This window comes from Anguilla rostrata, chromosome 14, assembly GCF_018555375.3.
Source record: "Anguilla rostrata isolate EN2019 chromosome 14, ASM1855537v3, whole genome shotgun sequence".
Classification (NCBI taxonomy): domain Eukaryota; kingdom Metazoa; phylum Chordata; class Actinopteri; order Anguilliformes; family Anguillidae; genus Anguilla; species Anguilla rostrata.
In genome coordinates, this window is record NC_057946.1 from 25,629,055 (window position 1) to 25,645,225 (window position 16,171).

At 44.9% G+C, this 16,171-nt stretch overlaps 1 protein-coding gene across 3 annotated transcripts in view; it reads left to right on the plus strand.

Annotated features, from left to right (window-relative positions):
• ank1b (ankyrin 1, erythrocytic b) overlaps positions 1-16,171 on the plus strand; it is a 79,876-nt gene that overhangs the window by 19,527 nt on the left and 44,178 nt on the right. For 2 of the 3 annotated variants that reach the window (XM_064307898.1, XM_064307899.1), the window contains exon 2: positions 8,148-8,240. The exons of the other annotated variant lie outside the window; for it this stretch is intronic. In XM_064307898.1, the coding sequence (XP_064163968.1) occupies positions 8,148-8,240 (93 nt within the window). The remainder of the gene's footprint in view (positions 1-8,147; positions 8,241-16,171) is intronic. 3 annotated transcript variants of the gene reach the window in all.

Genomic DNA, 16,171 nt, shown 5'->3' on the forward strand with positions numbered 1-16,171 from the left:
CTGCTAGCTTTGTTTGTAATGGATTGCGGAGGCAGTGGCCTGACAGCCCATCAATATTTCAGGGCTTCCGTTTTAGCACGGGAAGAAAAAACAGACCACCGCTTTTTATGTCTTTTATTTATTTATTTATGAGGCCCAACCGAACGCGGGTTCCTGCGCTCTCCGCCCGATCTTCAGAGCCATTGTCTGCCTGTACTTTGCACACGCGTGTGGTTTTGCGTGTGTGTGTGTGTGTGTGTGTGTATGCGTGTGAGATAGAGAGAGAGAGAGACTGTGTATGAGTGCATGTCTGTAGATGTGTGCATGCAGGTGTACCTGTGTGTGGTTGCATGAGCATGCTTACATGTGTGTACATGGCATGCGTGCTCGCCTGTCTGCGTGTGTGGAAGCATACAGAGAAACACGTTTGTGTGAGAGTTGTGCCTGCGTGCCAAAGCAAAATTGGTTTGAGAGGGAGAAAGGTGAAGGCAGAGGGACGGATGATGGTGGAGCGAGGCGGAGGGAGAGAGGATTGGAGGAAAGGGACGGAGAGGGAGGGAGGCTAGCTGTTTGATTTAGAATGGCGGCCCACAGATTACTCTGGCCACTCTCAGAGGAACTCGGGGCTCTTCCTCACTGATCTCAGACCAGTTTATCTGCTTTCGTCCTGTACCCTTACAGGAACTCAGGGCTCTTCCTCACTGATCTCAGACCAGTTTATCTGCTTTCGTCCTGTACCCTTACAGGAACTCAGGGCTCCTCCTCACTGATCTCAGACCAGTTTATCTGCTTTCGTCCTGTACCCTTACAGGAACTCAGGGCTCTTCCTCACTGATCTCAGACCAGTTTATCTGCTTTCGTCCTGTACCCTTACAGGAACTCAGGGCTCTTCCTCACTGATCTCAGACCAGTTTGTCTGCTTCTGTCCTGTACCCTTACAGGAGCTCAGGGATCTTCCTCACTGATCTCAGACCAGTTTGTCTGCTGCTGTCCTGTACCCTTACAAGAACTCAGGGCTGTTTAGCACTGTTGTGAGACCAGTTCTACCTCCTCTTATCACTAGAGTTACAGACCCATAATACAGCATATGCCACCTTCCTAATACTGACTGACTGGGAGGCACAGACACGTTTACATACAAATATACATGTGCACGCATGCACACGCACTTAGGCATTTATCAATAATTGATCACGTCTCACTCAGGCGAAGCTCTCGGTTTATTTCTTCCTGTCCCTCACCATCCACTTAGACCGGAGAGCTGTTGCACTCTGGGAAACACTTCCTCCTCCACTGATTTCCTTACAGGCTTCACCAGGTCAAGCCCAGTTTTCACACTGCTTGTCGTGAGCTTTTGAGTCGGTTTGACCCAGGCCGTGAATGTCATCAGAGTTTGGTTCTCATTGGCTGTTTTCATGCTTAATACTGATTCGTCAGTCCGAACCAGCATCATGTTGATACACCGTTATACAGATCCTTTTCACACAGCTCCAATCCAGGCTGACCAGGATTTGTACATGCTTGCGAATGCCATTCATAAATCAGGAATTGAGTGGGCACACAGAAAAAAACCCAAATCAAATCCACTCCTACCCCTACCGCAGAGAATCACGGAATCTTGTTTTGTTGTTGCGTTTATTGCCGTTATTCGACAGTTGCCGTTCTTACCAAAAGGTGGCGCTATGAGGAGGATGAATGGGAAAGACTGTTGAGACTCCCGGTGGCAAACAAATGCAAATCGTACAAAAATTCAGAAGTGGACGCGACGCCATTGGACGCAGTTGTGAGCGGAGAACGCTGTATGTACTGCGATGAGAGTAGAACTATCCCTCCTGCCCCCTAGTGGTATGGACGCCGGCGTCCGCAAAATTGGTAATAAACAAATATCCACAATGTATTCAAAAACGGACCACAAATGTGCCACAAATTCAAGGTCAGCCTTTCTGGCTAGCAACGCCACTTGTTCCCTTATCAGCGCTCAGGGCAATCAATGGTGGTAAAATAAATGGAACCTCCCCATCCCCCAATCACTTATTACACAGTAACCCACATCATAAAACATTTTTTTTTCTATGGTTATCTGGTCCCTTTTTTACATGAAAAGATCGCATACCCTTTCAGTTTTCAGAACAGTACCAGGTCCTTTCAGATCACCAAATAAATGTTTCAGAAAAAATGTTCACGTGTAATGTGCTAACATTGAATTCACTTTCGGTATTTACAATACTGGCTCCTTTGTCTATGTACATGTGTCTGTAATCCAAAATGCCTCTGCTTGTATTCTATATAACGCTCTTAGCTTGGTCAGGGCCTATTTTCACCTCAATCCGGCAAGAATCCATTTAGAGGACATGGCTGGTTTACTTGACCACCCCTTGCCCCCTCTTTACTACAGAAGTATTTTGTGTGGCAGACGTTTGCTTATCTGAACAGCGATACGTCTGCTTTTAAGTCAATCGAGTGACTGAACGAATGAAACAAGCCTGTCACCTTTCAAATGGGCCCTCGTTGGTGTCAATGGGTCCGGCCATGCCCAAGTAGTCTAATTGCATATTGCCGGGGGGGGGGGGGGGGTCTCTGCGCCATGAAGATCGTGCTGACAGTGAGTGAATGTGCACTGCCGAAAAGCCAGCTAGATCTCCTAACAACCTGCCGTTGCGCTATAAAATGTATTTATAATTATGGCGGATCGGAGAGAAAGGTTTTGAGCTGTGAGAGAAGTATTTGAAGAGCGTGAAACATTTTCATCTTTATAGAGTGGAGGTTGGCTCAAAGACTGGGTCCTAGACAAAGTTATGGCCCCACTGGAGGCCATTTAAACTCACTGACAAAAGCGAGTTTAGTGTTCTTCTTATTATTTCTTCTCATCCCACATCATTACGTTTACATAACGTTACATTACAGGCATTTGGCAGACGCTCTTATCCAGAGCGTGCAACTAAGTGTATAACCATAACCGGGAACAAGTGTGGCAGTGGCAGCGACCAATTGTAAGGTCAACATTCTGTACGCCACTCGTCCAACAGCTTTTCGGCAGGACCTACCAAGTCTGGCTAGTAGTTCACCTAGTTGCTTGTGCTTTTGGTGCAAATAGCACCGATATTTTTTTTAGATGTTTACGTTTTCACATCGGATAATTTCCCATTGATTAACTCGTTTGGAATGTGAGCAACACACTTGCAGATGCAAGCTATAATTGGTCACTGTCGCTGCCATAGGTATAGAATGTCTCTCTGTCTCTTTTGCAAAGCTTCCAAAGGGGTTAATTCTGTGGCAATAGGTGGGTGACGTTTGCAGCAGTAACGTTAGCAACTAATATTAGTTCACAGTTATAATTCCTGTCAGCCAACGCAAGCATTTCAGCATTTGTCATAATGTTAATTCTTCCTAGATATTGACACTTAACATCTTGGAATTGATCGTACTCTTTTCTGTTCAGAATGTGATTTTGACTGAACAAAATTTGTTTTTGTGGTGTCGATTGTGTTCAAAACATCATTCAAAATTTGCAATTTGGAGAGGTTTTGGTACATCTTGGATAAACCCTTGCAGAATTTCAGTGCTTTTAGTTATCTACACAGTTTTATGGCAGTGGTGGGAAAGAGGTAGGAAGTGAATTCTATATAATAATTCTGATGCTAGCTTATGTGAATTTTGTGAAATTAACGATACAGTTGAATTCTTATGTACATTTTGTGTATAGCGTGAATAATTCTTCACATATTTTCAAAATTTTGATACATAGTCTTGATGATGCATATTTGCCCTTCAAATAATGCCATAAGCTCTCTGCTGTGTTGTCCAAAGATAAAAGGCTTGATTTAAGAGTAGTACACCCAGGTGAAAACTGCCTTTATAAATGCTTCGGGAGAAAAGGTTGACCTGTTTCTTACAGCTTGATATGAACAGATATATATATAGTACAGTAGAGGGGAGATGGAGTAGTGTGCAGTAGTGTACAGTAGAGGGGAGATGTAGTAGTGTACAGTAGTGCACAGTAATATACAGTAGATAGGAGATGCAGTAGTAAACAGTAGTGTGCAGTAGTGCACAGTAATACACAGTACAGAGGAGATGCAGTAGTGAACAGTAGTGTGCAGTAGTGCACAGTAATATACAGTAGAGAGGAGAAGCGGTAGTGCACAGTAATATACAGTAGAGAGGAGATGCAGTAGTGCACAGTAATATACAGTAGAGAGGAGATGCAGTAGTGCACAGTAGTGTGCAGTAGTGCACAGTAATATACAGTAGAGAGGAGAAGCAGTAGTGCACAGTAGTGTGCAGTAGTGTACAGTAATATACAGTAGAGGGGAGATGCAGTAGTGTTTCCCCCTACCTTGTCCATCCTTCGTTCTCAAACTCACCAACTGCCTCTTTAAAATGTCCCCTGAATTCTACTTCCTGACTTACATTTCTGTCTGTACTACCGAGGCTTACTAAGCTGTGCAGCCAACCCCTCTAACCTCTCACGTTCGCCATTAATTATGAACACTATAACAACTTTGTCCGTTCTCTTCTTTGTCCTACCATGGCCTCTCTCTGTCCCTCCCTCTGTCTCTCTCTCTCTCTCTTTCCCCCCCCCGCTCTCTCTCTCTCGCTTGTGTGATAGCCCGTCCCTATTCAGACTACGTACGTGCATTGTCTCTTTTAGGTGGCTTCGGCGAAGCTTCTGATTGGACAGCGGATCTTGTGTACGGGCACTACTGTAACTGATCGGCATGGCGATAACAATAGCGATAATTATACATCTTTATTTATAGCTGAGTGGGGCGCTGCGACATTACTCCGCTAGTTTTAGCAGTCTGTGTAATTTTGTCTGATGTCGAAGCTGAGTTCCTGCTTATTCAGGCTATTGTGGCTTGCCCCTAGCATACTGCCACTGTTCACCGCTAATGAGAAGGAATGGAGACTGTTAATGTTGCTGCTGCATCCCACATATATAATTATTACTCACTGAACCCTTTGTGACTGTGTCTGTTTGGGTTTGTGTGTGTATGTGCGACTTTGTGCGTATGTGTGCGTGTGTGTGCATGCGTGAGTGCACGTGTGCATGTGTAAGTGTGAGTGTGTGTGTTAGTGTGTGTGTGTGTGTGTGTGTGTGTGGGTGTGTGTGTGTGGGCATATGTGAGTGTGCGCGTGTGTGCATGTGCGTGTGTGAGTGTGCCTGAGTGTGTGTGTGTGTGTGAGAGTATGTGTCTGAGTGTGTGAGTGTGTCTGAGTGTGTGTGTGTGTGTGTGAGAGTATGTGTCTGAGTGTGAGTGTGTGTGTGTGAGTGTGTGTGTGTGTGTGTGTTTCCAGGTATGTTGGTCCCCAGGCCCTCTCTGTCTGTTGATATGTGGGTCTGGCTGTAAATCCAGCAGGATTCATTAGAGAGATACTTTACTTTGGCCTGACTGCTGTCTCTGCTCATAGTGGATGATGAATTGCTATATTTGTGGTGTGTGAGCATGCAAGTGTGCGTGAGTGAGCATGAATGTGGGTGTGTGCGTGTGTTTGTGTGCGCGTGCATGCACGTGTGTGTGTGTGTGTGTATACTTGCCTCCTAAATTCTTTGAGTAGTATCTTTTTCCTATCTATGAAATTGCTGTTATATTTGCATTGTTAAATGTCCTTAAATAAGCTTAGGTTGAGATTCCCCGTGAGAGTGAATAATTTATAAAGGAGAAGGTTTGGTGTCATCCCTTGACCTGCTACAGGAGCCGGGATAATGGATGAGGAGGAAGAGAGGGATGTAGGGGGAGAGGGGGGTGGAAGGCAGACTCAAACAGTGGGAGGAGTGGTGTAAAAAGCGAAGGGGAGAAAAGGAAAAGACTGGAGAGGGAAGGCAAGAGAATAGACAGGGAAGAGGGCGTAAGAATGAAGGAGACAGAAATGAGAGAACGGCATGCTTTGTTTATGGCATATGGAAGACCGTTCATTCATTCCCATGTTAAATGGGTTACTGTGAGTGTGATGTTCTGGTGCTCTGTGTTATGTGATGCAGAGCATGGACAATGAGCATGTAGGTGCTCACCTAGAGATGGACAAGTGCTGCTGCTGTTGTGCTTCAGTGTGACTGTGGAGAGTATCAATATCACTGGGGAGAGTATCAATGTCAGTATGGAGAGTATCAATATCACTGGGGAGAGTATCAATGTCAGTATGGAGAGTATCAATGTCAGTTTGGGGTGTATCAATATCAGTGTAGAGAGCATCAATGTCTGTTTGGAAAGTATCAATGTCACTGTGGTGAGTAACAATGTCAGTATAGAGAGTATCAATGTCAGTGTGGAGAGTATCAATATGAATGTGGAGAGTATCAATGTCAGTATGGAGAGTATCGATGTCAGTTTGGGGTGTATCAATATCAGTGTAGAGAGCATCAATGTCTGTTTGGAGAGTATCAATATCACTGCGGAGAGTATCAATGTCAGTATGGAGAGTATCAATGTCAGTATGGAGAGTATCAATGTCAGTTTGGGGTGTATCAATATCAGTGTAGAGAGCATCAATGTCTGTTTGGAGAGTATAAATGTCACTGTGGTGAGTAACAATGTCAGTATAGAGAGTGTCAATGCCAGTGTGGACAGTATCAATATGAATGTGGAGAGTATCAATGTCAGTGTTGAGAGAGAGTATCAGTGTCCGTGTGGAGAGTATCAGTGTCAGTATGAGAGTATCAATGTCAGCGCAGAGAGTATCAGTGTCAGTATGGAGAGAGAGTATCAGTGTCAGTATGAGAGTATCAATGTCTGTGTGGAGAGAGAGTACCAGTGTCAGTATGAGAGTATCAATGTCAGCGCAGAGAGTATCAGTGTCAGTATGGAGGGGGAGTATCAGTGTGTATGTGGACAGTACCAGTGTGGGGGATGAAAGTGTTTATTAGTGCTGTCAGTGTCACTGCAGTGTCAGTGTCTCAGTGTCTTGCGCAGTCTTCCAGTGCATGACCTGCTGATTCCGTCAACACCAGCTCTTCCCCTTACCCTTCAGCTCCGCATTACTGCTGCCTGTGCGCCCTCAGATCCAATTATAAACACAATCTGCCACGCTCCGGCACGCCCCACACCGCGCACACACACACACACACACACATCCTCGCTCATCTTATACACACATACCCACCCACACACACACACACACACACACACACACACATCCTCGCTCATCTTATACACACATACCCACCCACACACATTGATCTCACACACACATTTGGTACATGAGGGGATTTGTGCGTGTAACGCCCGACCAAATTAGTAATAATTTTTTTTCTGTAATTTTTCCCTCATTGGATAATTGCTGTTCTTTTTTTCCTCCCCTGTGGTAGAGCATGTTTCGTGCTGATGTTTGAGTTGGATTTTTATGAATGGCTGCGGAAGTTGTGCAATGGAAAGGGTGAAGGGGCGGAGCCAGAGTCACAGACGGGAGGGGCGAAGATTGTCTCGTAAAGGAGGACGACATTTTACAAAGGGTGGAGTTCATTTTTGCGAGGGTTTTACATGCGGGGGCGGAGCTTATCACACATAGGAGGTGGATGTGTCGGGTGTGGATTTAGTCTTGATCAGAGAAGTAGTGGGTGTTTGTGTGCACAGTGGGTGGGTGGTGGGGGGGGTTGGGGTGGTGGCGAGGGTGGGGTCACACATGTATGTCTTGTCTGTTCATCTCATCAATGGATTCACTGTATGCAAAACATCTTTCCACTTTGTTTCATGTATGTAAAAAAAATGTATGTCCTGTGTGCGCATTACTGCAGTGTGTCAGTGTTCACCGGGTCGGCAGATCTCTGTAGAGAAGACGACCCGCTTACGGACCCCGTAAACCATTAAAAAAAACTGCTTAATGTGTGTTGTGATGCGGATGCCGGTTGTGCGTGCGCTAACCCGCGCGCTCGCGGCGTACGTGTGCTAACGCTAACGCGCAGCATTAACGGTTTCCATGTGGTGTGTCTTCTAGGCTGACGCGGTGCAGCGCTGGCTTGTCCATCAGGACAGCGCTAACCCGCGCGCTCGCGGCGTACGTGTGCTAACGCTAACGCGCAGCATTAACGGTTTCCATGTGGTGTGTCTTCTAGGCTGACGCGGTGCAGCGCTGGCTTGTCCATCAGGACAGCGCTAACCCGCGCGCTCGCGGCGTACGTGTGCTAACGCTAACGCGCAGCATTAACGGTTTCCATGTGGTGTGTCTTCTAGGCTGACGCGGTGCAGCGCTGGCTTGTCCATCAGGACAGCAGCGCGGGCTCTGAGGGCCGGGCGGCCAGGGGAGTGTGGCGCTTTGAGGACAGAGTAAATATATCCGCACCGCGCTGTGCTCCTGACCTCTGTTCCCCTCTATCTATATATGGCTGTAGTCAAAGTGGTGTGGCTGCTCTCGCGCCCTCTCTCTCTCTCTCTCTCTCTCGTGCTATCTCTCTCGCTATCTCTGTCTCTCTCTCCCCTCTGTGCAGTACTGTTGTGTAGCTCTGGTTCCTGTGGGGACTCTTAGTGTTTCTGCTGTGCTTTGCCTGGTTTGATATCGTCGGGTGTTTTGATATCCGTGTTAGTGCATAGTGTTCTATTCTGCCAACCTTTTCCGTCGCAGTTGTGCGTGTGTGTGTGTGTGTGTGTGTGTGTGTGTACGCGTGTGTGTGTTTATATGCTTATTCGCATGTCCGTGTGTGTATGTGTGTGTGTGTGTGCGTTTGTGCATGTGTGTTTTTGTGTGCATGTGTGTTTGTGTGAGTGTGTTCGTGTGCGTATTCGTATGTGTGTTTGTGTGTGTTTGTGTGTGTATTTGCGTTTGTGTGTCTGTGTGTATTTCTGTATATTTAGTTCTGTTTATCTATCTATCTACTGTTGTCACTGTGCCGTCCTGCAGGGGGCGATACAAAGGGCTTTGGAGGGGAGGGCTGGGGGTGTGATTGAGATCAGTGTGTTGAGAGTGGTGCTGTAATGTGATCATGTTCGTGAAGTGATGTGCTGCTCCTCCAAATGCAAAAAAATCTTCTCTGCCTCAGCACTGGACTGAGAGTCAGCCTGCCCCATTTTGGGGGAGTGGGGAGGGGGACTGAATCATCCGGATGAATAATTCTGGTTCCCTGATGGTTTATTTTGGGAAATTGGGTCCAGTGCTGTTTGTGTAGTCCTCAGGGGAGAGTAGATTGAAATCTGCGGTTGGATTCCTTCTCAGAGCCACCAGCTCCTGAGATGCAGCCACCACTCCACCAATAGCTGCCCTTTCCTCTGCCCAACCTCCAATCACTGCATCCGTGGCTCGGCCTGAACCAATCACAGCTCTCCATTGACTCTCAGCCCAGCGTTAATTAGGAGGGCGCTGCAATGGTTTACACAATATTCACATACAAGTCACAAAAATATTACACAAATGCCATGGTGGAAAACATTATCATTATGGCCTCTCAATACAAACGCCCTGTTCTGCCTTAACATTTCAGGAGAGTTACTAGCTCTCAGATGCAGGTGTAGTTCATCGAGAGGTCGAAATCCTTCTTTTGGGAATCCGCACCCAGTACAGGGCAGGAGGCTCCCTGAAGCTTATCCCAGAAACAGCAAACCCACCGAGGGAATCACAAGGCACTTCCTCCCTCTCTGTCGATAAAAACATTCTCTGTTGGGCCTACTCTCAGCACATTACACAGAATTTATCACCCCCCCCCCCCCCCCACTTTAGAGCATCTGGACAGGTCTCTCAGTGATTGCCACCAGGAGAGGGTCTGCACAGGTTCGTCCAGGTTGTTTCAGAAAAGGACATTTCAGAAAGGTGGCGGTCCTGAAATGGAGATTATTGCAGTCCAAGAATGACGACATCACTAAGCTGTGGAATTCTGGGGACCCGAGTGGATTGAGTGTCCTTGTATTGTAGGTTGTCTGACATTCATACAGTGCTTCTGTGTTTTAATTTATTATTTTGTCAGTCCATTTAGTTAGGCATAAGTATATTTTACTTCAACATTTTTTAAATTTGTGTGTGCATATGTGTGTGTGTGGGTATGTGTGTTTGCATTTGTGTGCATGGGTGTGTATGTGTTTGCTTCTTTGTGTGTTGGTGTGTGTGCACTTCTGTGTGTTTGGGTGTGTGCGTGTGTGTGTGTGTGCGTGTGTGTGTGTCTGTCTCGAGTGGAAAGAGAGAAAGCTGAGGGGGTTGGAATGGGGACTCATCCTCCATCCGTTACATGGTAAGTGGTCCGTCTTAAAAACAGCCGTCAGCAGTCCTGCTGAGTGGCTTCTCTTCACATTGCACCTCTCTGGGGCCTTTACTCTCCTCCTGTAAATCACTCTTTTGCTCTATTTCTCACTCAACTTTTTAAAATCGCCCTGTATTGTCCCTGTAATTCAGTCCTGTCCTGTGCGTTTGTCCTTCTGTGCCTGTGTATGCGTTTGAGTCCCTACGTTGATGTGTGCGCCTACACCTGTATTTGTGTATGTCTGTGGAAATTTGTGTGTATATGTGTACATCTTGTGCGTGTTAGCATGGATGTTGGGTTAAGGTTTTCTTAAAAGTGTGTTTGAAAATCTTTGTGTGTACATTTGTACACAGCATTTTTCAAATCGTTTTTTTGGGGGGGGGGGGGGTTATTGCAGAACAGGGTATTTAACATGGTTTTTTTGAGAGCAAGGTATTGTATGTATGCATCAATGAAAGACTCTACCTCTGCCTACCTTTCTATGAGTGCTGGTGCAGCAATGTGCAGTACATTTATCCTCCTGAAGGGGGCGCAGATGATTCTCTGGGATTATCAGGTGCTGATCCACTGATATTTTAACAAGGTCTCCATTCCTTGGCCTATTTAAATCATAGTTTATACCACATCCATGGACAGCTACAATGTCCAATATAAAATATCTGAGTTAGACTTTGATGTGCAGTCACCAAAGGGAAATTGTTCATGGTCAAATTTGAAAAAGTGATTACGAATGTGTGAATGCAAGTGTGTGTGTGTGTGCATGTGTGCGTGCCTGTGTGTACTGTACGTGTGCCTGTCTGTATGTCTGCATGTGTGCGTGCCTGTGTGTGTGTACGTGTGTATGCGCGTGCCTGTGTGCATGTGCGCTTGTGTGTGAGGCTGTGTGTGTGAGACTGTGTACGTGTGCGTGCCTGCCTGCGTGCCACAGAGAGGCCACGCTGACTGCTGAAGCTTTGTGAGGCTGTAGCGGTGGCAGATTCTGCTGGCTGCTGCTCCTGGAGGGAGCGTGACAGATTTACCGTGACAGAGGGCTGACGCACGCGGCACGGGGCTCTGCAGAATCCAAACGCCGTTCCAGCGCAGCCGCGTAAACCGCGGAATCAGAGCGGGAAGCTGCAGAATCAGAGCAGGCAGCCGCGGAATCAGAGCAGGAAGCCGCTGAATCAGAGCAGGAAGCCGCTGAATCAGAGCAGGAGGCTGCAGAATCGGAGCGGGAAGCTGCAGAATCAGAGCAGGAAGCCACAGAATCAGAGCAGGAAGCCGCGGAATCAGAGCAGGCAGCCGCGGAATCAGAGCAGGAAGCTGCAGAATCAGAGCAGGAAGCCCACGCGCGTCTTTCTTTCCAGACACGTTTCCGGGCAGCTTACCCTTTTGCCAATATTGAAATGAATTGAAATTAATGATATTGAATTCTGGTGCAGATAATCAGTAGGATTGATGAGGACATGAACATGATCATTTTGATGAGTTCCTCGACTTACGGTGAAGGAATTATTTTGTTGTTTAGGCAGCTCTTGTAAAATTATGTGATATATCCAACACTTTAAATGTGTGTTTTGACCAATTAATACGCACATATTTATGTGTATCTTACAGAAGGAACTCTCATAGTGCACCTCACCATTCATATGGTAAATGGACTGCATTTATATAGCGCTTCTATCCAAAGCGCTTTACAATTGATGCCTCTCATTCACCAGAGCAGTTAGGGGTTAGGTGTCTTGCTCAGGGACGCTTCGACACGCCCAGGGCAGGGATCGAACCGGCAACCCTCCGACTGCCAGACAACCGCTCTTACTTCCTGAGCTATGTCGCCCCCGTACTATTATGGTACTATCATACTATTCTAGTGTTTAGAAATGACACCTCTGTGAAATTTGGGGGAATCTGCCTCAGTCTGTGTGTGTGTCCGTGTACGTGAGAGACAGACAATCAGTCAGTCAGTCAGTGTGCATTAGTGTACTGGGGTTTCTTTGTGTGTGTTTTTCTACTGCGATTTAGGCATACTGCACTTACCTCTCACTGAGGCATACATTATTCATATTTGAGTCTCTATAGCATGAATGATAGCCCTTTGCCATCCCAGACTTCTACCGCTTTATGAGTGTCATACCATGATTTGACTGATTTTACTATGACTGCAGTGTATTAACTGCCCTTTGATAAAAAATGAAATTCTTCCTGTGGAATTGTGGACGTGCCTGATCTTACATCATTGGTTACCCTTTTTATCAGTCAGCACCAATATCACTTCTTTTTATTGGATTGCTCACACACACACACACACACACACAGCATGTCCACTGCTCCAGGAGATGTGTTTAATCAGCGAAGCAACCTTAAGATTCATACAGAGATACCAGATACATATGGAGATATCGGATACACGTGAAGATACAGGAATAAATCACTGTCCTAGATCAGTGTCTGTATAATCAAGTTTAATCCGTGATGTATCAACGGGCGTTTTTCTCATTCCCGCCCTCTCTTCTACCACATCCCTCAGTTCCTGAGAAAGATGTAATCTCTTCCTCCAAAAAGTGCAGTAAGCACATTTGTCTTTTCATGAGAGTGAAAGAGGGTGGAGTGTGGGGCAAGGGGGGGGGGGGGGGTGGGCAGCTGTCAGGGACTGAGAGTGAGGGAGAGATGCAGTTTATGCATACCATGCTTATCTATGCTTATTGTAGATAATCATTCCAAGGAATGGGTGTTAGCATAGCGTGTTTTCAAAAGGACACATCAGAGAGAGAGAGAGAGAAAGAGGTGGAAGAGAGGGATGGGTGGTGTGAATCAGCAGTATTAGTCTCTTGTTCATAATTAATGTGTTTGACAGCGGACAGGTGATTACACTGTAATGGATGGGTAGCATCCACTCCATCTGGCAATGTTGGAGATGAAGGAGGGAGAGAGAGAGAGAGAGAGAGAGAGGGGTCTTGTTTGAAGGACATCAGGCAGCTGCAGTGTGAGGTATGAGGGCATCAGGAAGGCCAGTGTCAGTGGGAGAGGGGGAGAAGGACACTGGGAAATAGAGGGAAAGTGACAGAAAAGGACAAAGGTTTAAAAAAGTACAAACAGGTAGAAAAGCAGTGCGAACAGAAAATTAGACAAAAGCTGCGATTATCTGCAACAGTTTTCATTATTAGTTTTACAGACGTTTAGTAGTTTGTAGCAGAATATTTATCTCTCTTGAAAATGAGTCAAAGTTTTTCACAGATTTGTTATTACTGTTGAACAGTAAAGAAATAATAATACATTTAGCTGCAAGCAGTAATTAAGGGGGCCAAACACAAATATCCACCACAAAGCCATAGAAGTAGTAAAGTGACCCATGTGGCAAATCAGGGCCATAGTTGGACAATAGATATTATTATTATTAAGAACATATTTATTCCTGCAAAATGTCATAATAATAGATCAGTATGTCAGGAATTGTTATGATATAAAGTACTTATTGCATCATGGTGGCCATATTGTTCGGATTCGAAATATGATTGAAATGAAGTTTGGTGATTTGCAGAAAGATTATGTTTTTAGAATTGTGATGAGATATGTGAGGAGGGTAGGAGAAAAGGTCTTAACATATATTTTTTTTAAACTACAAAATGGTGACCATTTGAAAATGTTGGTGAATTTTTTGTGATAAGCCACACCTACTGCAAGTTTATCTGGCAATGTTCTTTCAGAGAAACACAGTATTTCAATAAACTGTATACAGGAGAGTGCTGTATTCTTAAGCTAAATTAAGCAGCACAGTGTTACAGGATTGATTGCATGGCGTTTACATCATGTGTCTCTACAACTCTTTCGGTGGTCCTTCCCCCAGAGTGGGTATTGAATTCAAAGCAGTGTGATCGTGAACCCAGAGTTTTGCCTCTGAGTCATGATGTCCTGTGAGATTAGTGAGCTTGTGTACTATATTATTATAATTATGATATATTTTGAATATATTTGCTAGTTTGTCACCAAATTACGAATTGTAATTTTATTAAACGACATGATAGAATTGATGTCCCGTTGCAGAAACTGAATATCAGTGCAAGTTAAGGTGCTTTCACAATGTTTCTACCTATGACTACCCTGCGATGACTCAGCCCAATGAGAGTTTTGCCTAAAGGCAATTAACATTTTTTGTTATACAGTTAAAAATTGGATGAACAAGGGTACCCTTAATGGTCATGCTTAGAATTAAAAAATAATTATTTGCACTAGATTGCGTTATAGACCTCACAAAGTTTCAGACCTGTAGGACAAATGGTTGATGTTTCATGATTTGTTAAAGTTTTACATTTAATTTTTAAGCGCTCCTGTAACACCACCATTGACCAGTTGTCTCCAAATTATATTATATTTAATTTGGGACCAGAGTGGACTTGTCAAGTTACATGTATTTTCCTTCATGTGAAGGCAGTTTTGGTTAGAAGATGGAACACTAGTAAAACAAAAACATGAACAACGAATATGTAAATATGAATATGTAAATTCAGTATAGATGTAGGACTGTGTGTGCGTGTGTGTTTGTGTATATATATACACATAAATACAGAAGCACACATCATCATGAATATATAAATTGTATAGATGGATGTGTGAAAGCGAGTATTGCTGATATATGTTTAAACATGCATAAATCTTGTCATATTCATAGTATATTCCTTATATTTTGCACACGTCCACACAAACGGTTTGGCAGTGATGGATGGTCCCTGTCGCCATGTCTGCTGCAGCACAGACTTGCCGTGATCTGGGTACTGATCAGAAAACTCAGGGCGGGGGGCGGGGGGTGAGAGGAAGGGAGAGAGCAGAAAACAGCAGATGAAGTGAGAGGGAGGGAGGAAGGGAGGGCTGGAAATGTGTACATTATGAACCACATACCCTCTTACTGCAAAGAACATAACTGTTAAGAGAAGCAACAGAGGGAAGTAGCTTTGATATCTCTGAAAGCCTTTTCTGATTGCACCACTGGAAGGAGGTTATTCAGCTCTGGGCGACAGTGTTATTGATCAGTCAATTACTGATATTGTTCCTTAACCGCTCCACACACTCGGAACCCACCTGCTGTGGTCGCGGTGAATGAACGAGAAGCGGTCCAATGGAGTGGACAAGACACAAATCCCTGGATTTATGGGAACCTGAATCCGACATCAAGGGACTGATCCACAACAATAAGCAAAAGGCGAGAGAGGGGACAATGAGTGAAACAAAGTTATTTCAGCAGAAATGGCAGGAGCATTGAAGGAAAGAAAGCAGCAGTTGATGGACAGTGAAAAAATGAAAAAGTATTTACAAAGAGGTGGGCCTGGCTCAGGCTTTCTCACAGATAATAAAGCACAGCAGAGCCTTTCACTGCTGGAGTGGAGTTGTAAGAAACGGGCCCTGGCAGGCTGTCTAGCTTATGGTATTCCAAAGGTCTCCAGCCCTTCCCACTCAGTAATTAAATCTCTCAAAATTAAACTGGGAAAACCCGGGCCCTGTTCGCTGCATTTCCTTGGCAAATGCTGTCTGAGCAGTTTGACATTCACGGTTGTTTTATGGCCCCTGAAGCCGTCATCACAGTTACCTGCTTTGTTTGGCAGAAGCCAGTGCTATAAATCTGTTATCCAGCAGGATGGAAGATTTCATGCAAGGGTGACTTCCTTGGTCCTAAACAGGGGCTCAACGCATTACGTTATTGGTGCCGTTAAACTCTCTTGCTCTTACTGCCATGTCACATGATGACACCTGCTAAAGATATAATATGTTTACAAATCAATCAGACAAGGGTACACTTGTCTCAAATTTTTCAGCTTTCTACACACTTAGCAATTTGCCTAATGAAATCCAGACATGGGCATGAATAGTTGCTTACTGAACGTTCCAGCAATCAAATCAAGCCGCTTCTTGAATTCACTCATCCCCTTCTTCACAAAATTAATTTATATGCACACTTGATCTGTGGAACTAATGTCACCACCTGTTCACACATTATGGGTTTATTATTGTCTCATAAATCATTAAATAAATAATATGAACCTTACACAAACAAAATGAGATTCA